We start from the raw sequence: 23,341 nt of genomic DNA, 5'->3' as shown, positions 1-23,341 counted from the left end.
CATTCACCAAACATTCTAACCATCACCATCCATCATCAACCACCTAACGGGGTGTTCGCAATGGCACCTTAAGGTGCTAATTTCAAAATGACCTAATAAAGTCCCAGGCCAAACTAGTGTTCAATCGAAAGTACTTTGCGAATAAAACCAGTCCCAAGTCCAAATGAAACTGGGACTTTTCTTACCGTTCTTATTCTACAGGTACGACCACGCAGAAAATATTTTTACTGGCTCTCGCAAAGTCACGTACGAATACCTTCAAATTACATGGCATGGAAAACTCTTTAAAATAGCACAATAAGCAAATATCTCGATCTAAGATGTTATTGCGTTGACCGTGCATTGGGTTTTATCCAGTTGGAGGAAATACTTTGCTCTATACCATCATACGGAAGTGCCAATTGAATTTGAACCAACGGGATTCGATTGTATATTTGCTTATATTAGAAGGTCGACGGTCAGGTCCAAGATTTGCTTCAAAAACATTTTAATAGCCATGACAATGCTTGCTGTAGTCCATCCAAAGATGTAGCTGACAAATATTATTCGTTGAATGACATGGACAGATAGACGCATGGTGATACGATTGATAAATTTATGCAAATAACAATGTGACGATTTAATAAATTATTCAGATAAATTAGTTTATTCTGAACCAAATTCAAAGCTTCAAAATGAACAAACTGAATAGATCTGGCTAAACACTAAAAAAATGAAAAATTAAGGTATACATCCGGGAATGACGGTTTTTGATATCGTGAAAGGCGATATTCACCGCGATACTTTATCTGGGTATTTTGACTGTTCCCTTTTTACTTTATTTCATTAAGATACTCTTGCAAAGAAACGAACACCGTATTTTAGCCTAAATCTTCAGTATATCTTGAAAAAACATTTGCATTTTTTATTCTTATGTATAATAACATCTTTTGTTTTATAAAGAAAAAAATGAATGTTTACTGGTAGTTATCAATCTTTCATGTACTCTATAACGGTATTCTACAAGTTTCTTCGATAACATCAATAATGTCAAACAGTAAGAAAATGGAGTTACGACTCCTGAACTCACGATGACGGGACATGCAATACATCAGCTGATTCTTCACTGCCTAACGTAGGAGTTAGTAAATATGTACCTGAGTAAAGCAATATTCCACATGTTTTGGACTGATGACACAAAGGAAAGACTGACATATCCATACAATGCTGCTCGACAACTTTGTCCGTTCCTTTGCTCCAAACATCAGCAAGATTATATTTTACCTGAAACCCATTTTTTTTTCTGACCAAAACCCGGTCGCCGGGACAAAAGTTTTATGTCCTAATTCTGCTGTTGTATTATTAGCTGACCTTGTCAGGGCTTTAACGAGTGGAGGCATTTACAAGCATCTGCTACCTGATCATCCTAATTCTGCATAAAATAGGAAGGTACACATCCGGAATAACAGAACATAATTTATGTTGGTGCTTCATTTCAATGGCCAAACGAGGACCGAAATGGCAAAAGACCAGTCGACTGATGAACCGTAGCATTATACTCGATATAAAAGACAGGATGACGCCTTTTTACATCACAGTCCGGTCTTAATCATGGGTCTCATTTTATACGCGGACCCCAAAATCACTAGAGAAGGCGTCTGTGTGGAACAACGAGCTTTCTATGGTCTGCGTAGGCCAATAAAAGGGTACTGAACAGCTTATCCAGTAGTCAGTGAAAGTTTTCTGCTGGTCCTCGGCCAGATGAACGCGAAATGTCAGTTTCGCACAGCTGCAGTCGTTTCAGAATTCGTCTTTTTTATTTCATTTTCAGAGACCACAGGTTGCCGATCTTCAGAACACCGCTTGGAATGTTAGGTGACCTAAATTGCAATAGGACAGGAACTGTTCATAAAGAAGTGCAACTACGTTTGTCACTACTCTCGGACATAAACACTACAGTCAGATGTATTTCCGACCCTCACAACAAAAAAGTAAATATATATAAAAAATAAATACTAAACCTGTTTTGACCTTATATATTTTTCACGGTCCTAAGAGGGACCATGCAAATATGTTCAGCCCAATGTTACAACTGAAGCCCTATGATTTAGCCATATGATTCATATAAAGCATCCATGCTGAATACTTAAGCCCTATGCTTAATGTTTCAGCCTTATGCTAAAGTTTTTAGTTTCATGCTGAATGTTTCAGTTCTTTGCTGAATGGTTCAACTAAAAATTGTAGCTAAAACTTTTAGCCCCATTCTTAAAATTATCGCCCAATGCAGAATGTTTAAGCACAACGCTTAAACTTCAGCCCAATGTTGCTAAATGTTTTAGTCCAATTCTTCATGTATAATCTCAAAGATGAAACTGGTAGGTCAATGCTGAATTTTTTAGGCCCACACTGTATGTTTCTTTTTAATACTGTTGTTTCAGACCCATGCGTAATGGTTCAGATGCAAGCTTAATGTGTTAGCCCAATGCTTAAACCTTTAGCTAATCTGTTTTAGCATACTTGCTGAATCCACATGTTTCCGATGCTAAAACGTTTAGCCAAATGCTTAATGTTTCAGCCCCATGCTGTACGTGTCGGCCAAATGCTAAGAGTTTTAGCCACATGCTGAATTGTTTTGCAAAACGCTGAACCTTTCTAACCCCATGCTGAATGTTTCTGTCTCATGCTGAATGTTTCTGTCCCATGCTGAATGTTTCTGTCCCATGCTGAACCTTTCTTACCCCATGCTGAATGTTTCTGTCTCATGCTGAATGTTTCTGTCCCATGCTGAATGTTTCTGTCCCATGCTGAATGTTTCTGTCCCATGCTGAATGTTTCTGTCCCATGCTGAATGTTTCTGTCCCATGCTGAATGTTTCTGTCCCATGCTGAATGTTTCTGTCCCATGCTGAATGTTTCTGTCCCATGCTGAATGTTTCTGTCCCATGCTGAATGTTTCTGTCCCATGCTGAATGTTTCTGTCCCATGCTGAATGTTTCTGTCCCATGCTGAATGTTTCTGTCCCATGCTGAATGTTTCTGTCCCATGCTGAATGTTTCTGTCCCATGCTGAATGTTTCTGTCCCATGCTGAATGTTTCTGTCCCATGCTGAATGTTTCTGTCCCATGCTGAATGTTTCTGTCCCATGCTGAATGTTTCTGTCCCATGCTGAATGTTTCTGTCCCATGCTGAATGTTTCTGTCCCATGCTGAATGTTTCTGTCCCATGCTAAAAGTTTCTGTCCCATGCTGAATGTTTCTGTCTCATGCTAAAAGTTTCAATCCAATGCTTAACATTCTCTTTAACACGTTAAACATTATACGTTTATTCGACGATTGCGTCTCTGTTATAAATTTAGAAAACAGTTACTTTCAAGAACCTCGAGTATGATGTACTCTCTGACTAGAGTCCTAAAGACTGATTCTTTTTTAGGGAATCTCAATGCCTCTTAAGCTAGCGGGTTCGTACGCGCACAACCACATACCTATACATTTATACCGAAATTTAATCCAATAACCCTTTAAAGCCATGCGCCGGCAAAGGAGATAATAGTATCGCATATCTTAACGTTTTTCTGTATGACGCGATCGGCTATTGGGGTAAAACTAGGTTGCTGATTTATGTTGCTTTTAAAGCTACACTCTTATTAAAAGTCAAAAATACACATATATAACACACAAATTTTGACTGATATACTTTTAACTACTTACTAAATAATGCATTTATGAAAAATAATTATTACTGATAACAAGATTATAAACGTGTATTGAATAGCAACAAGCGCAAAAATATATAATGAATGCTTAAAGTTTTACTGTGGTCTACTATAGTTTAATAAGATAGAAATACTGTGTTTAATGCTCATTTCTTTTAAATTCAACTCGATATCCTTCATAAGACCCATTGTTTTCAACATTTATTCATCCTTTTGGCAATATTAAAACAATATTATTAATTTTGGTAAATCTTATTTGGGAGTAAGAGTGCATCTTTAAAGACACACTCTTAAAAACACAAATAATACAAGACAGTAAATAAACGAAATGCTACAAACATGTATATCAGTTCAATACGATTCGGGTCTAGTATTTATGGTGAACATTTGTAAACAAATATTTACTGTCTTAATAACACAACACATGCTATATGGACACGCCAAGCAGATAAGGAATACACGTTGACATCTAAAGGCCAAACAAACACTGAACGAGAATTGTTATTGAAAAACGATTTAGAAGACTGTTGATATAAAACAGTTGTTTCACACAACTACTTGTTTCAATATCGCTTTTCTGATCTTGAGTCCAGAGTAAGATTTAATATTCGTAAAAATGATATAATAACAAAGACGATATGATTATGTGACTGGATAGTCTAACCACACTGTTTAATGAAATGCCCAGAATATAGTTATTAGCGTTCCATATAGAAATTAACACAAAAGGACAGCACATATAAATATCTAGATGGCGAATTATTTAAAAAAAAATCAAGAAAAAAAACTCATATTGGCTGTAATGTATTATTTATATAATATAATTAATGTACACTGCCGAATCTTTTCGATAAACCGCGTTACTAGATGATCGCCTATATGGAAATTGTTCATATGTGCTCGTTTTCGTTTGTGCGTTTTTCACCTTTCATCTTTCCATCTGACTGAGCCAAGATAGCCTTTTGCCGGAAAGTCGCCAGTGAAAGTCCCTAATGAAAATGATACACTTATTGTGATGTCCGATTGTTTCTGTTAAATTGTTTTGTCCACTTGGTTGCGTGTCAGTCTGTCTGTCCTTGTGTTTGTGCAAGAGAGGAAGCGTCATTTTCATTGCGCGTTGAACTTCCTTATGGGAAAAACGTACGTGAAATCGTTGCTTCTTAAGCTCACTTGTATCTAACTTATACTTTATACTGTATTGCTGGAGTCTGTTGTATGTTTGTAATTTAATATAACTAAATAATAAATGTAAGTGTAAATATTTAACTAAAATGATGAAACCCACGCCCAGATCAGATATATGAGTATAATCAATACATATTAGGATAAAGTGCAGCCTGTGACATTTGCTTTCGTATGTTTTGTAGTTTTGTATATACCGATTATCGATAAAATATTTCATTTATTGGACTTGTGAACAACTCTGTAAATATAGCCTAATCTCACCTCCTTCTTAAACCATGATTTGTGGAAAATGTGACATTAAATGACGTGATTGAGTTTTTACGAAAATCATCTACTGTATATAAAGGACAAGCATTTGTTCTTGGTATTGTCAATATTTAAAGTATAAGATATTTTATTCAGTAATTAATTTATGAAAAAACAGTCTGTATCCATATCAGACTCATCAGAAATGGGGGTGGTGGGATATATAAACAATGAACGCGATTGCTAACAAAAGCGTAAATCACAAGAGATCCCATTTCATCGGAAACAACGTATTCTTATGATTTGGCCACTGTTATCTATTAAATTAGCTTCCGCCTCTAATTCGTGGAGTATTGCGTATTGGACAATTATTAGAACCTATGACTAACAATATGGATATGGGCCGACTCATACATAGTATGCGTATCTTAATGATCCAGATATCATGAATAGGTTTATGTCTCGGTGGAAATAAATTAAATATCATTTGTATAGTTTAAAATGAAAATAAGGTATTTTTCATGATTTCTGCTGCTTCAAAAGGGGCATATATATCCGAGTATTCAAATCATGTAGGGGAAAAAGAAGTTCTACCTCAACCGAGACAACACTTCTATGTGAAAGAATATGTTGAAGATCAGGAGAAAATAAACCCCAAGAAGGCTGGAATAAAAGGAGGAAAAGAATTTAAAGAAATGAAGGCGTTTGCAGTCGTTACAGGCGAGATTCCCGCCGGAGCGTCCAAATCAGGCTCTTGTGATTGCTCGGGTCGCATAATATCTGATACTTCTATGGCTGCATCGGCTGCTTCTATGACTAAACCCTTCTTGAGTGCTATGTTTCTCTCTAAGTATATTCTTGTTAAGTAAATGACAAAAGTAACTTTTTTAAAACAGTTATTTTGTAAATACCAGCATAATGTTAAGAGCTCTATATCTTAGAAATGTGCTTGATTGTGTGTATATACGTTCTTATATCACAATACTTTAAAAAGCTTTATGTGTGATACTTGCTTGTGTTTGTGTGTAGATATGTTCCTGTCATACTGCTTTTAAAAGCTATATGTATTAAACTGTTTTTGTTTATATTTGGAAGAAAAGATTAGCTAATATATGTCGCTTTTAATTTTAATAATGTTTTCTTTGTTTTGTTCCCAGTTTTAGTACAATGATGTTTTTAATTATGAAACTCTATGGTTAAACAGTTTTAAACCTTTTATTTTCTAAGGCAGACTGTGTCTGATGCTCATAGTTTCAAACAATGACTGCATCGTATCTTTGAAAAGTTTTTGTATAAGGTACTCTGGATTGTATTCATCCGTCTGCAGATAGAGTTGGGATCTCTAATCACTGAAGTACTTGGGGTTTACATTAGTTTATTATTATTTGTTTTATTATTGAGTTTCCTCAAGTTAATGCATACTTTGATAAGATTTACCCTTTATGTTTTTTTCTTTATTCAGGATTGATAGGATAAGAGTGAGGGTTGTGCACATAAACTGGTTTAACCCCCCAGTAAATTTACATTTTACTAACCGTTCCAAGACGGAACCTAACAATCCTTAATAAACATACCTAGTTTTTTATATAATACAAATGCACTGTGCTGTTTGTGGAGTTTTTTGCTGTTGTTCCATTTTTCTTGTTTGTGATTTTTTGTTTTTATGTTCTATGTCTTTTGCGTTTACCCAGTGCCATTAAACGGGGTTTATGTTTATACTTTTGGCTACTGAGTTTTTCTATAGTTTTTCACATAAGTATTTATAAAGTAAAAACATATTTGAACTTACTTTCCAAGGGATAATGAATGATATCTGACCGAGCATGCAGTCGATTTCGATCATAGATCTTACCGTTTTATGTTTTGATTTTGCAAATATTTGATTCCATTATTATTGTTCCACAACACAAGGATATAAGAGGCACATACCAGACGTGATATGTATTAAGACAAATGTATCAACACATTTAGGTTACCGATTTAGAATAGTAATATCCAACCATTATTCAATTGGAAATTAGATGGCATTAAATATGACATTCATTCGCAAACGGTTTTAAATATATAACAACGTAAATAAAATGACAGAACTGATCTCACCTGGCTCATCCCGATCAATATCAAATGTATAAAACTAGCAAAATTATGTAAGTGATATTCAGTCAGCAATGCTTTGTTATTCTTTCTTGTATTCTTGAAAACAGTATCTTTCGTTACATGGTATCTGCAGTTTTACATATTCAATAATACTAATTAAACATGTCATTGCTCTTTACTCAAATAAATTTAACTATGGTATATTCAGTTTTTTGAAAATGTTAATAGACTATATGTGTTTGTAATGTACTGGAGTTTATATAGATTGTAATAACAGTTTATACTCGGACCAGTAGACACCTTTTGTCAAGTATTCTTTTAGTACCTGTGTAATGTTTTATTCATTGGCTGTTTGGCTGATATGGTGGAAACATAATACTTGTTTACGATTTAAGCTGCAAACCAGTTGCCTCAAAGTACGCTGTTTTTAAACAAACCACCTTTTAATATGAATAACTTACTCTACAAGGCCGTTTGTAATAAATCAAACATTTGTTTGCTCGCTTAAGAATATTTTGCAATTAACAATAGATATATAGATTTCAATTAATCTTTTATATACATGTCAATACTTACCTGTTTGCACGTTATACACTTCTTTTCAGTAAGGTTCGAATTTTTTCTGCATAATGAACAACCTTGGGTGCAACCAATCGGAAATATAAAATGTTTCGCGGCTGGAAAAAGTCTGGATGCACTTTTATTTAACGACGCCACCGGACACTGGTGAGAGTTGTAGTCGAATTAAGTGCACTGTCTCCGTGGCCTAGTGGTTAAGGCGCAGCCTACGGAGCGGGAGGTCGGGAGTTCGATCCCTGAAATAAATACCGAAAGACGTTAAAAGTTGGTTCATGTAGCTCCCTTGCATGCCGCTCGGCATTTAAAGGGAAGTACATGGAAAACTGATAAACTGAGTACTGGTTTAACCCAGGAAAGTTTTACCCCGTGTATCGATGCTTAATCACACCGAGCACGTAAACTAACCAAGGGGTCTCTTCGAAAAAGGGCTAGGGTATCGCAACCGGCTTCCTTGTATCCTTGCATTCCTTGTATTCCACGTGCTGTCCCTTCAGCAAAAAAGGACCCCGTCGGAAATTAGTGCTTTCACGGGTTATCCTTGACCGCAAGGTCTAAAAAATAAAAAAAAGAATAAAAAATGTTTTGTTTTGTTACAAATATCTACGCACCCAATCTAAATATAATATGTATCGCAAAAACATATACAAGATAAGGAAGTGATTTGTGTTTCAGTGTTTCAAAGAAACCGTATCTTCTGATTGTCATAAGTGTTTTGTTACCATACACTGTTTTAATTAAAACATACAGCAGAACATTGGTTCTAAAGTGTATGTCTCGGAACTTATCCTTAGACGGGATGGCTGTTGTATTTCTGTCTTTTCTATTAGAAGAACCTAATCAATTTAATTTTAAGTTGATCAATTATGATCATTATATGCACGACTTTTTTGCATTCATACCAATGCAGTCTTATATGCATTTTTTGTTGACATTCGGTCATACCTTGATCAAGTCTGTTATCTGCGCATTATTACCAAAGTGGTACTTTTTCTCATCTTATCTTCACAAACATAGAATTGTTCTTAAGCAAACATGGACTATGATGGTACCAAGTCAGTATTGTTTTTTTCAGATATTTTGTAGACCAAAGTTGGATAAAATGTTTCATTATTTAGGTATGTTGATCATAACTGAATGCATGTGTATATACTAGAGCTCAATCACACGTATATGTATTCAAAGAGGCTACAGTTCTTTTACATTTAGTAATTTTATGAAAATTATTGTTAATGTTTCGTTAAAATGCTTCCGATTCAGCTTGTTCAGAATGTCTGTTTTCTTTCTGACTGCAACAAAATTCGTTCATCTTTAAGTGTTTTTTTTTTTATAGACGTAGAGTACTGACTTAGATTACTGGCAGGTTGTGTCATTTAATTTTCAATCAATGATTTTAATTATTTTGACAATAACTTGTAAAGCTTTGTATAAGTTGTTTCATGGCACAATAACATTGTTTAAATGAGTGTCATCATACAGTTCAAATGTTTAACAAATATCCTTAAATGGCTTTGAAAAGGTTACGAACAAAAGACGAATCAACGTTTTTGATCATGTATCGAACAGATAAGTGGCCCGTTTCATTTAGGGCTTAATCATTACTTGAATAATTTTTAAATGGGTTAGACGGAACAAATGACAACACAATGACATCTTATTTTCTCAACTTTGCGTTCAGTTTTACTTTGAGGTATTTTTGTTGACCTCAGACAATAATCAGTTCAACTTTGTTAACTGTCGATAATTTCAAATAGTTTAAAAATAAAATATTTCCATCCTTATACCAAATAACGAAAATAAAACACGAAGATACTCTTTTACGACTAAGATTGACTGAGGTTATTACTAAAGCGGGCGCCTGGGAGGTAATAACATAAGCTTCAGGTTGTCCGGTTAACTGAATAACGCACTCGCTTGTAACCAAGGTGACCCGGATTCGATTCCCGACTTTGGCGCATGAGAGTTTAGCTGGTGGTCACCAAGCCGGACAAATGTGTTTTCTATGGGTTCTCCGATTCCCACAACAGCACAAGACCACACTCTCGCACAACATCACGCGTACCATCGAGAATGTCTTTGCATTAGTTAATTTAGCTATATTCACAATCGTTGTAAAAGATAACGTTTAGACAAAACTAGCTTCAGGGGCTACAGTGTGATTACTTTTCAAGTGGAGATATTTATTCAGGTTTCACGCTTCTTTCTAATTCATTTCTATGTCTAAATAAACATCTTATCCTACAATTTAAGATGTTTTTGAGCTAATGCTTATTATGACAACCACTCATATTCTAAAAATACAACACCTTACAAACATTTTAAGCATATAAAACCATAAATATATCCATTGAAAAAGCAACAACAAAAAACACTGGAAGCAAATAAATTTAGTCCAAAACGACCTTCACCTCTAGGGCACCAATGCATATTTTAATCGCGATGGTTTTTAATGTAAATAAAGCCATAAGAGAAAAGTTAAGGTACCGTTCTTTCAAGAGTAATAACATTTTTATATTAACAGTGAGTTCTTGATGTGAAAACAAGTCAACACTACAACAACAGCGTTTATATGTAGAGATATGATCACTTAACAGAATAGACAATATTTTATTGTATATACAGATTTTGACCCAAAACGAAAGCAGAACGTATTCGTGACGCTGTTCTTTTAAGAGAACCCATCAAAAAGTTGTTATAATAAAAACATTCGACTAGTCATACAAAAATTAATAAACCCTAAACCACTTCAACCTGATAGGCTGTGTTAGTTTCCCATTCTAGCTTACTATCCTGAAAGTGCCGTTGCTACTGCAAATATAAGTTGTTTTTTCCAACAGTGCATTTTTCTTATATTATAGCTCAACATTGAACTGAATGGCATTAAAGCTTTAAACGGTGCAGTTCTACTTATTTCTCCAATGTCGATGCTTACTTAATTTAGTTTGTTAAATAACGCTAAAAAATCAATGATCAAACAATAAAGTACATAAACAGAGTGACTTAATATCGGTGCTATAACTCATAAATGATGAACGTTATATCAGTGCAAATCTTTAATAGATAAGATACATGTTTCAATATTAGTAACTTGATAAAACTGGACATAACCGCACACTTTACATGTGAATTCAAGTAGACCAGATTACGAGTTTATTAATGATAGCTTTGTGTTTTGTTTCGTCAAGGCCATTTTCAAACATAGTACGTGCGTAACAATCTTATTTTCAGCTTTATTCAGGTCCATTATTTGTATATGTTATGTATGCATATTTATTTATAACCATGCTTTTTTCGTAAATGAAGGATTGTCCCTACTGTGTTTGATCTTTAAATGTATTACCTTTTTCTTTTGATCATTCATTATAGTATTTATAATGGGGGTTTTCTTCGTTGTCTTTAAAAACAAAGTTTGCTTTTTGGAACAGATGACTATCAGATCTTCAAATATATCATATTGTTTCAAAGATTGCTTCATTGTTGCAAAACTTATTACCTTGATTAATTATCATATAATTACTGTTCTGTTCAAAATGCCATCAAACGGTATTAGTTTTACGTTTATCTACAGTGCCGGATTTTTATGAGCATTCTTTAAATAAGTTATAGAGACACAACCAGCAGTTTAACATTAACAAAAAACAAGCAGACACAAAGTAACACAACGCAAAGACGCATTAAACATAGCCTACATAAACATCTAAGTTCATATTCTTCAATCAAGTCTGAGTTAAAACTTAAATATTCGAAACCGTTTAATCTCAATTTTACTGTAGACTTTCTTGCATGTGACTTTTGTTCCACAAATGCCACAAACAATAACAGTTTTTTCATAAAGTGTAGAAATATTTGTTTCAAATCGTTTTTCTGAGTTTGAGTCCAGAGTCAGACTGACATCATGCGTAAACATAATTTAATAACAAAGCCGATTTTCGACAAAATGGATAAATTAAAACGAAACGCACATCTGTTTCTGTATTGTCAAAACTGAGCAAAAGGAAGACTAGACACGTGACCTGCCGATGTAATTGTTTCATATATATATAACCTATGGTGGCCCGCCACATATATATATATATATATTATTGCTTATAAGGGGAAAAGTCACACAAGGTGTCGAGGGTTCACATATCTTTAATGTCCAGTCAATGTGTGCATCTTATAACAGTATACTGAGTAATCAAACACTCGAATACTCAAATAATCGTAGTCGAATAGTCAACACACTGAAAATAGACAATATACAATAATTAATAAATGAGAACTATAATACTTGACATATCTTACTGTTTTTTATTTGATAACAGTTATAACACATCCTTATATTCAATAGTCTCATAATAATGTAATTATGTGTCTAGTGGCCAGTTAACATAAATATGGATAAAACAATAAAACATGATTCAGATTACAATTCAAATCACACAATACAATACACATTTTCTACTTACAGATTTATGGAATCAAGTGCCATCAACAATAACTTAGTCCAGCAACATCTATGGCTCTCACTGTCACACTACATCTCTCACAGTGCTGTTATAGTCTGCAAGTTAATAAACAATTCATGCACAAAACTGTGTCAAGTAACTGCCATTTCATCCATCTCAAGAAAATATGTAATTTACTTGGAAATGTCCAAAACACAAATTCAGAATAAATGCAACACAATGGTTATCATTTATGATAATATCAAATCATAAGTGAATACATACCAAATATAAAATGATCCAAGGTCCTTATTAAAAACTTATAAAACAAACATGTCTTCCACAATGACCTGTTCTGGACAAAGGCTCTCATCAAACTGGTTTTCTAAAAAAAGCTGTGTCCAACCAAAATTGGTTTTGGATTAAGTGGTCAATTTACAAAAAGGGAGATAATTGGTCAATGGTAAGTGATAGGTTGTAAACCACTAAAATCTCACTGGGCTACATATACACGATATTAGCCAATCCGTATGGTAACCCTGGTCTTATAACACTTTTCATCGGATGATATTATCAATGTTACCAACGCGTGGGTCTATAATAGACAATTGGAATTTACAATAGATCGAGTCGAATCTTGAAGAATTAAAACTTTTGGACCAACATCCTTGTTAAAAAACTGGTTGTGAACTGATCAACAAACTTGTTATTTGATGTTTTATTAATAATAAATTTTAAAATGAATGAAGTTACTCTTTATGTGTGAATTGAATTTCTAAACAAATGAATCAGAACATTTGTTAAATTGAAAATCCGTGTTAGAAGACGTAAACAATAAATACTTAACAACCTAAAAAAAGGAATTTCAGTTAACAGGAGACAGTGTATCATATGACGTAATAATAAGGCCGGAAAAATCACTTCATAGTTGATAATTCTGATCTTGTTGACTCCTTGTATATATTCAGACGTAACCAGTGTAAACATTTGTGCGGTATAATGAAATATATATCAGATGGTGGGTGATATCATATAATGTTTACTTTCGAAACATTAATGTCAACCTGGGCTCTGTTGACATTACCGTTCTCGGGTTACCATTACAGCTATTACTCCCCATGATATCTGATATTTATATGATAAAAATCGAGTAATCCCTGATTATAAACGGTTTATTAGGGATCAATTTTAAGCAGTTTGTGAACATACGGAACACATCGGACAACCACACAAGTTCAATATGACTTGGATCACAGGTAAAATTGTACAGTGTTCAACAGATGCATTATGTTTAACCTAATACTTCTATTATATGTAAACATAAGGATATTAAAGTTAATGAAATAGATTGTTTATTGAAATATTATGGAGCACATAAGTCCTCAAGACAAACCAACTGAAAAAAAACAACATACGCCAATTATTTATTGATAAAATTGAATGTTTATGCCTACGTCTCCATCAGGGTGAGTACTTATTTAACATCAAACACGGATTAGATATCCTGGTGGTAGAGAACTTGCATCGAGTTCTGAATAATGTGGGTTTCATCCCCGGCAGTGTCAAACCGAAAGACATTACAAATGGTACCATTAGTTTCTTTCCCTGACGCTTAGTATAAATATTATTGTGTGAAACTATTAGACTCCTTACTGATTTAAACCTTTGAACATGTGTCGTTGTTTAACACCGAGCACGTTAAGGAATCAAAAGGTATATTCACAAATAGCTAAGAAATCGCACCCTCATACTCTATATCGACCATGCAGGTGAATGTCTTCTTTGGTTGTTCTGGAATCTGCTAAGCAGTAAGCAGTACTTGTATAGCTGAAGGTAAACTTTATTATTCGTAAAGTACTCACACTTTGTTCATCTCAATTTTAAGATGAATGTCCAGACACCTTAGTTTAAGGAGTTTTTACAAATTAAAGTCATAGTGTAATGTTCCAAATTATATTCAATTGCAACGATAATAATTTCGGATTATATTGACTAAGTATTTAATATTATTTCTTGGTAAGAATGAAGAAGCTGAACGGAAACGAAATACGTACACGCCATGATATGTGGCGATTCATTACTATAATTGTTAATCGTTATAATGCCGCATAATCGTGGGCAATTTTTCCTTGATAAATTTGGAACTAAACTAGTATCTCTATAGCCTATAGAAACTATTTAATACAAAACTAGCATATATATTTTCTAAAGTTCCGTCCGTTTGTTTCTGTTAAGGGGCTTCCTACGCTGATGAAGTAAAAACTTATTTAAGAGACTTTTCATCAACGAACACAATACATGTTTTAGAAACACAACAATGCATCAACCATTGGACGTTTACTAGGCAACTATGTACAAAACTTCGAGCCAAAACAAATGAAATGATTTGGCTGTACACAGAAAAGCTGCTTAATGAAAGGTTGGAAATGATAGGCCTCGACCTTTGGGAACTACTTTATAAGTCGTGTGACTGTAAAAATATCGAATAGGGATCCATCATTGCAGTTGATGACTTTTGGAGTACATCCAATTGAATGCAAGGTCGTCAAACGAATTTCTAAAGAGAAAGATTTTTTCCAAGAATATTGCTGCTCCGCGCGGTGCAAATATTAGCGGCTTTTCTAAATACATCAGAGAAAGAGAAGTTTTTCAACAATCAAACGGAGATTTCTATGTATAATTCTTTCTGAAACGAATGCAGATAGCACAGAAACAAAGACAAACAGAGTAGTAGGGTAGTAGTTTGGAATAAAATAAAGGCATTTGCAGTCGTGCAAGGCACTATTCCTATAAAAGCTTCAACGTCGAACTATTGCGATTGCATGGGTAGCACGACATCGGATGCCTCTATGCCTGCTATCTGTTTAAATGCATCTTTTTTCAATGCAATTACACTTGCTTGATAAAGGAGAACAAAGACACTTTGTAAAAACAAAATTAGATTTTTACAGCTTAACATTTTAGAAATGACTCATGTAAATTTTGTGGAAACAAACACACTTTTAAACCACCATGAACCGTGTATGCATATATTTTTATTGTTGTGTAGATAGTAACATGCATTATTTGACATTTATAATGTATATTGGTACCAACCTGCTGTATATATTTTATGCTTTCCATATATGGAGGAAATAAAAGATCTATCTAGATAATAATTATATTGTTTTATTATATGCTTTCGTTTTGTTTTATTATATGCTAGTAAATCGAGAGATTTATAAGTGAATTAAATTTCAAACGGTTGATATTTTCCAGTTTGAAATATTAGCCCGCTTTCACGTCCAAATCAATCGTCAGTGAAGGCAGTGCTGGTACTCAATTACAACGGTGTCTTCTTCGAGATGAAATTTTGTTTGCATCAAATTTGGCGCGTTTTTATGAAACACTATATTTAAATGTCGATTTATATCCTTTTAGAGCATATAATAATTTGTTTTGTTTGTTTTTGTGTGAGATGGCAACAAAGCTCACATTTTCAAACACCAAAACCTACGTTGAAAGGACCAAGCCTATGGCCAAAATAATCTTAAAAATCTTCAAGACCAACAATAACTGGAACATTATCTTTTAACCCAACAACCTAAAAAACAACTAAATATTTTCCCCAATAAATAAAGTTATTACATTTAATTATAATGAAGGTTGACATGTTATGGTCCTCGTACGGACGATGGTGTTTTTTGGTAAAGATTGGAACTAATTTGATTTCCAACCCAATTGTCTCCAAATAACTTTCGCCACATACTGGACGCATACATTTTTCAAAATTTAAAGAAAAAGTCCACTTACCAGGCAAAAGTTGGTACCTGAATCGGTACTTTCATTCTAAATCCGCCATTTTGTTTGCCATGAAACATTTTTCTCACTTAATTTCCACGAAACGAAATTACGTCCTCCCCCTTGATTAACTATGTTTAAGTATAGTACATGTATGTCAATAATTACATGAAAGAAAAATGGTTCATCTTCTCAGCAGAAGAAAAACCAAAAAATTCTACATTAGTTAACTATTAAGAATGACTACTTTAAGCGTCCTTGTATTTAACATCAATTCATACAGTTAATACACGTACTTATCAATATTACTGTTCTGTTAAAAATGTATTATCTATAAGACTACACACTTACTAAAGGCTATTACTAATCTATTAACATCTTCTAGTGTTTATCTCAGATGTTTGAACACCAATGGCAGAGAACAGAGACTATAGATTTTATTTTTGATTCGGAAACAACAAGCTAAGCGAGCAGACGTTACATCTTAAAATAAAACTTAAAGTGGAACTCTTATATCACATCTGTATCATGACATAAAGATGTCAAAGACCGTACATGCAGTGTATTTAGAGTTAATCGCATGCAAATAAGCATATATGGGTTTAGCCATTGGTTCTTAAATCTTAGACAACCATTGAAATACACCTATGGTATGCAACAACAATGGCTCGGGTTGCAATGGAATCAAAGGAATATTTAAATTTGATAGTTAAAAGAAAAGAAAAAAAACATGTGTTGCTATTAAATCTATTAAACAATGAAAAAAAAAAGTTTTGACATTAATTGTATTAAGAAACGTTGCATGTTTTATTGTATATAATCTATGTTGAAATCTTGAACTTAAATAAGTTTTGTCAATATGTCAATAACGGACGATGCACAAAGCTCCCGAACATTAGACGAGATTATTTTGCAAGGAACAAACATGTGTTTCGTTAACATTATCGTGAAGGAACAACTTTTGGATGAGTACTGTTAACGTAAACAACAAGTTACCTCCCTTTTACAAAATATACAAATCAATCAGTTCAGTAATACTTCCTTTTTATTTAAAACTAATTGCCTCGAACAAATTTGTTTCAATGTAAACACTATCATCAATTCAATATACATACCTTTGATTTTACGTTTTAATTTAAATAGTAATACTCAATACAAGTAATTAGGTGTTTGTAGGTGAGCGAATTTGATAAGATTAAAATGCATACTTAAAGGCTTCTATAGATATTGTTAAATAAAACTGAAAAGTTACACTTGTAAATTATTTAACCAAATACCTTTCCCTCAAATATTTCACAAAATTATATTGATCTATCAACAACAATGCATCACCATACAGTATCTCTGACTGATATCAGAAAAAAGAACTTGTAAAGTATACACCAGTCAATTGTAACCACGCCCCTCAGGGAATAGCAGGTACTTTGACTTTCGGTGCAGCCAATCCCCGGTAAAATCCCTGCCCTGCGAGAACAAACTGGTGGTAAAATCCCGTGAATACCCCCCCCCCCTCGCACCCCGGGGATCTAAGGTAAGAGCAATTCCCTGATATATTATGAGGGAAGACAAAACCACCGCAATCACCCGGCATTGCGAGGTCACTAGTTCTGGCTTCCATAACTTTAATGTTGATATTTATTTTTGACTGGTGCATTTCACAGGGGCAGGTTGTGTTGTTTTGACACACCACGCCTCTGTCCCTTTTTTGTTTTTGTTTTTATCAATTTTTAGTAAGAATATGATGTGGTAACTGTAACTTGTGATAATTGGCAATCTTTTTTTATTTTTTATTTTTTTATCTTTGTAAAGGGTGACGACATTGACCCTGAATTTCCATATATTTGCCGACATGACCCTGCTTAAGAAGCCATAACTTTATCAAAACTTTTGTGTCAAAACAACGCAACCTGCCCCTGTGGTAAGAGATGAAATCAAAATTGAGCATGCAAGATTGTTTTATCAATGGCGATGTTTATCACAATGTCATGTATTTACACTGAGAGTGGCTCCAAGACTTTTCTATGCACATAGGTAAACAATCATCTTATTTACAGATGCTGTGCATATATTCATACATTTGGCTTCATTTAGAATGAAACTTCATAAATAGGTATGCGCATCATTGATATTTTTTATCTCCATTTTGCAAAATTGAAATCACATGATTTTTTCAAACGAACTTGGTATTGCTTGAAAATTTACGTGTCAAATTAAAAATGCTACCCACGGTAAGATGAAAATAAATCCGTTTGATGGTGGTAATCATTCAATGGCGGCTTTATTGATAAATTTCCTCAATAAAACACTATGAAATTCACATCATCAGCATCCGGAAGTAGTGATAACATACATGTATGTCTGAATCATTCGGCCGCTCTGATCAGAGTCAGAGTAAATTTTGAGGTCAATAAGTAGACTGGTACCCTGATTTGCTTTTCCTCTAAAATATAAAGTTATACAGGTACGCGGCATATGGTTTTTAGTTAACATTAATAGTATTTGAACAATAAATACCAAAAATCATGGTGTATTTAAGTGCCATGCGATGATTAGTTAAAAAAAACAGTATCGAAAAGAAAATATCACGGAAACATGCAAGTTATGTCGAAAAAAATAACAGGGACCGACTTCGGAATACCAATATTGTATTCAAAGGATAACAATACTTTTTTTAAACCAACTTTCCTGGTTGTTTTCTACTTAGACCGCACGCTTTATTCGCTTTACGTATGAATTCACAAGACATTTCGAATGCGCGACGGTTAGCTGATACTGGTTTCTTTTCGGATAAAAGAGAAAGAGGGTACCAGTCTATCAATACAGAGCATTGAACGGAAAAATTTCGATGCGTTCTTTTCCAATATGTTCATATTCTTATTGCATATAATCAGACCGTATGCAAGAATATTCATGTAGTTAACCCGATTAACTCACTCGCTACGTATGCATTTCTGGTGCTTCATTAAAAGAACATACAGTTAGCTTGAATTGTTAGGAGGACTATTTTTATTGGATGTTTTCATTGTAATCAGTTCTGGTACTACTTTGATTATTCAAATTCGCTAACGGCAATCCAATCAAAATACAGCGTATGAATACATTACGTCAATGAACCCCCAGATGCGGCTTGAGAATGCAGATAGCGCGTTTATGGCTATGAACTTGGCCACAAGTGCCCTAGTCCAAAAATGATTGAAATTTCACCAGAAACATTCTAAAGATCCTTTTCTTGTAAACGCTTTATCAAATATTTTTTGTCAACTCGTCTTAGACCGAAACGGTCATAAAATCTGAAATTCACCCCGATTATCGATCAATTATGGGCATATTCGGTTTGGTCAGAATGTGACAATTATCATAGCAAGTTTTACAAATGGTCCACCTAAATGTTTTTCAGTTAACTTAATACAGTTTACCACTCTAACCTAACCATACGCAGGGATGGCTTCAGGATTTGATGATTGAGGGGTTTTAGTTGGGACATACAGCTCTTAGTGCTCCCTCTCTCCCCCGACATCGACACAAATAAACTTTACATTTGTGATTGTACATTAAAGAACACTAAGGAACCGTCCCTGATGATATGGGCTGGAGGCCTTCATGCAATAAATGTTTGAATTGAATTGATGATAAAAAAGGCGAATGTTGTTTATAATCATGTCATAAAATTGTAAGACTGAACGTGCTGTTAAGCTAATTGGTAAATAACTAAATCATTATTTTCCCAGGATTGTTCACAAGTGTCAACGCCAGTTGGCCGGGCTCGTGCCATGATGCACACGTGTTCAGGACATCAGGGCTGTGCAACAGGCTACAACGAGACAATCTATGTCTGGAAGATAGGGTACTGCTTGGAGATAGTGGGTAAGTAGCATATATAAAGCATGATGTCATCAGATGAAATTCGTAGCTGAACCGTGGTCTAGTTTTTAATTATAAACACTTCACTTTCAATCAAGGGGTCGCATGTTTTTATTCCCTGTCGCATCGCTAAACGTACTAATCGTCTCGCGGGAGGGACGTTAAATTGGGGTCAGTGCTATACACTGATGCACGTTAAAGAACCAGAGTAGCTCAAACCAGGGTTACATTCTGTCTGTGCACAGCATGCTCCAAAAATTGAAATGACTAATATTCTTAAGGGAGCAATCGCTGAATGAGCAAGGCCCGAGGGCGAGTATAAACAATCTTACACACACCCGTATGATTACAAGATTGTAACATCGGGACGTTGTTGTTTTTTTGTCCATTTTATTATTGATATTGTTTTTATTCCCCGCCCCAGGTATCCTTTACGGCCATTCCTCATGACGCCGTTTATGAACGCTGACACTCCTGCCAAGGAGAGGTACCAGCTAGCCCATACTAGAACCCGGGTTTGCATAGAAAGGGCCTTTGGTAGGCTCAAGCGGCGCTTCCACCTGCTGCACAGTGAGGTACTTTCTTGCACATGTATTTTGAATACTCGGACTAGGTTTATTCAGTCTATAGTTTAAGTGCATAAAGTGACTGCTTTCATTTTTAACTTTACTGTCCCCCTTTTTGATATGTGATGATATTAAAAACTTTGCTATGATTACTATTTATTTATTTTTATTTCAGATCAGACTAAGTCCAGACAAGGCCTGTCGCATAGCTACAGCCTGTGCAATTCTACATAATGTAGCAGTTATGTTTAATATGCCAGAGGTAGATGATGTAGATGTCATACAAAACATTGATAATAATGTGCAGGATGATGTTGGTACTGGAAAAACGACACGGGATTTTATTGTTAACAGTTACTTTTAATCATCATCATCATCATCATCATCATCATCATCATCATCATCATCATCATAATCATCATCATCATCATCATCATCATCATCATCATCATCATCATCATCATGCTGTATTAAAGAATAGCTTTAACTGTTTGTTTTGTTCGTTTTCATTTTTACATATCTATTTACAATGCAATACAATTAAATTTAATTTCATGAAAAATTGGCTTTTTATGTAGGAGTCAACGTCCTCGTTGTCCATACGCCTCTCATATTTCTCTAGTACCCGTTCCTGTGTCTTAACCAGCTTTTGCTGAAAAAAGATTATTATTATTAATTAAATTAATAATAATAATAATGATAATAATAACATTGATTATAATTATGATAATAATAATAATAATGCTACTGATACTGATACTACTAATACTTCTTTACCTACTGCTACTGCTGATGATGGTACTACTCCTGCTGCTGTTACTGCTTCTGATGCTACTACTTCTACTACTGCTACTGCTACTGCTGCTACTGATACTGCTTCTGTTTTTGCTACTACTACGACTACTACTACTACTGCTACCACTAGTACTATAACTAGTAATACTACACTTTTAGTTCTAATTCTATTACTTTCAATAATAATTAGCTGCAACAATCACGAAAACAATAACAATAATAGGAAATTGATTTTATAAATGATGTTTATACCTTCTTCTCTGACAATGCCACCTGAGATTTAAAGAAACGAATTTGCCACTCGGCAACCTCCTCGCTTAGGGGTTTCTTCCGCTTTGGTCTGCACACACAAGATCAGAGAATGCAATTATCAAGACAAGGTTAAGTTGAAACTGTTAAATAGATATTCTAGAAGCTGCCGTAAACTTGGTTCGTATAAGCATTCCATATCAACACAAAAGCCGGTTTACACTTTGACAGTTACACGTTAGTAAATATATTATTTTGTGTACAGAACAAATAACCATATTACTGAAAATGATAAACTAACACAGAAGCTCTCCCTGCAAACGTTGCCCGTAAGCTCGAGGTGCAGGGGTCCTGTTTCACTTCAGTTGGGCATGTTGGCTCGAGATCAGAGGGCTCCCTCCTGTGGGACCACTGATGGGATGTTAGCAATATAGCTCAAATCATCTGCAATTAAAAAGCATAAGTATTTCAAAATAAAGGAACAACACAACAGCATTGTATATTGAAGAAATCATATAATTTCTTTCATAATAAGTTTCTAACAATCTGTATTAAAGAACAAAGAATTAAAGTACGTTTTGACTTCTTTCAAAATTTACCAACAAGAAAGACAGAAAAGTCAATTGACAGTAAATGACTATCGATTTATCATGCCATTAAAATGCTTTTGAAAGTCGACTGAATTTATAATAAATATACACTTGTAACTAAGTTGTACGTATATAACGATTGTACATGACAAAATCTAGGTTCCAGTTGAATTAAGTGTAACAAGATGGACTACTCTTGTTTGACTATTAAAATTCAAATTTTTCGTCTAATATAACAATAGTAATAATTTCGTTTTCACATGCAAGATTATATAAATTTATAGATGGGTTGGGAATGTGTATTCGCGAATCATGAACATCGCAATCTGATGATTAAAGAGTTTAAACTTTGTCATTGTCTTTATCTGACTATTATATATAAAATTGTTACATTAAGTAACAATGTAATTGAATTCCAATTAATATTGTGTCACTTTGCAACAGCTCGTAAAGGGAGGTCACTGCTTCGCAATTCAATTCTTGGTATAGTTTTCTTTGCGATATATATTCTTGTGAGTTTAATGCTTGATATTGCCATGTGATCGTGTTTCTATAAAACTGACAAAAAATGGTGATTACTGTGGATGTTTCGACAAGTGAATGGAATAACAGGTACGTGTTAATGTTTATGTTTCAGCAGCTTTGTAGAGTAAAATTTCACTGATTCGTCAGTGCTTTTTAGTAAGAATATTTTTCTATTAATAGCAACATGATGTACGTTTATTTTTAGGGTTTTCCATAGCAGTCTTTATTTAGTAATCGTACATTATTCAAACACATAAACTGCAAAAGTTCAAAACAATTTCGTCAGTGTCCGTCCCTCCTGTTATGCCGCTGAAGCTTGCATTGCCATGAACAGAGACAATCCTCTGAGATTGCTCCGATGCAACCTTTAGACTTGCCAAGCCCCTACTGGCTAAGGTCACAAATCCGAACACTTTTTGAGGTTCTTCACAATTATCTTGGAGAGTTTTTGTTGTAGCAAGTTAAAATTGCGTATGAAACATCTTCGGTTAATGTGACAACATCTGTCAAAGTACAGATTCACGATCTCATCAATTTTAAGTCGAAAATTGTTCATTTTATAGGCAGTAAATCACCTTTAAATTTATGCTATGGAGGGCACAAATACCAAACACTTGGTCATACAATTATAATTAATAAGTATGCTATATTAAATAAACACTTAGCTGCAAAGTTATTTATTGTTTCCGATGTTTTTAAAAATATGAAATTCAAATGTAAAGCGTGATTTCTATTTATAAATATCATAAATGTA

At 34.2% G+C, this 23,341-nt stretch overlaps 1 protein-coding gene across 1 annotated transcript; it reads left to right on the top strand.

Moving 5' to 3' along the window:
- The first annotated feature begins 13,461 nt into the window (after positions 1 to 13,461).
- On the top strand, positions 13,462 to 21,050 carry LOC128204325 (putative nuclease HARBI1). Its single transcript, XM_052905738.1, has 5 exons — positions 13,462 to 13,477; positions 19,730 to 19,865; positions 20,287 to 20,437; positions 20,604 to 20,745; positions 21,007 to 21,050. The coding sequence occupies exons 1-5, from the start codon at positions 13,462 to 13,464 to the stop codon at positions 21,048 to 21,050; spliced, it is 489 nt and encodes a 162-aa protein (XP_052761698.1).
- Positions 21,051 to 23,341: the final 2,291 nt, after the last annotated feature.

Source organism: Mya arenaria, chromosome 10, assembly GCF_026914265.1.
Source record: "Mya arenaria isolate MELC-2E11 chromosome 10, ASM2691426v1".
Taxonomy (NCBI): domain Eukaryota; kingdom Metazoa; phylum Mollusca; class Bivalvia; order Myida; family Myidae; genus Mya; species Mya arenaria.
Note: the sequence above shows the minus strand (reverse complement) of the source record. Positions and strands in the feature narration are given on the sequence as shown.

Excerpts from the sequence above, each read along its gene's own strand:
- LOC128204325 (XM_052905738.1), top strand. Across the intron at positions 19,866-20,286 it reads GTACTGCTTGGAGATAGTGG|GTATCCTTTACGGCCATTCC; the intron begins GTAAGTAGCATA and ends TCCCCGCCCCAG. Across the intron at positions 20,746-21,006 it reads TAATGTGCAGGATGATGTTG|GAGTCAACGTCCTCGTTGTC; the intron begins GTACTGGAAAAA and ends CTTTTTATGTAG.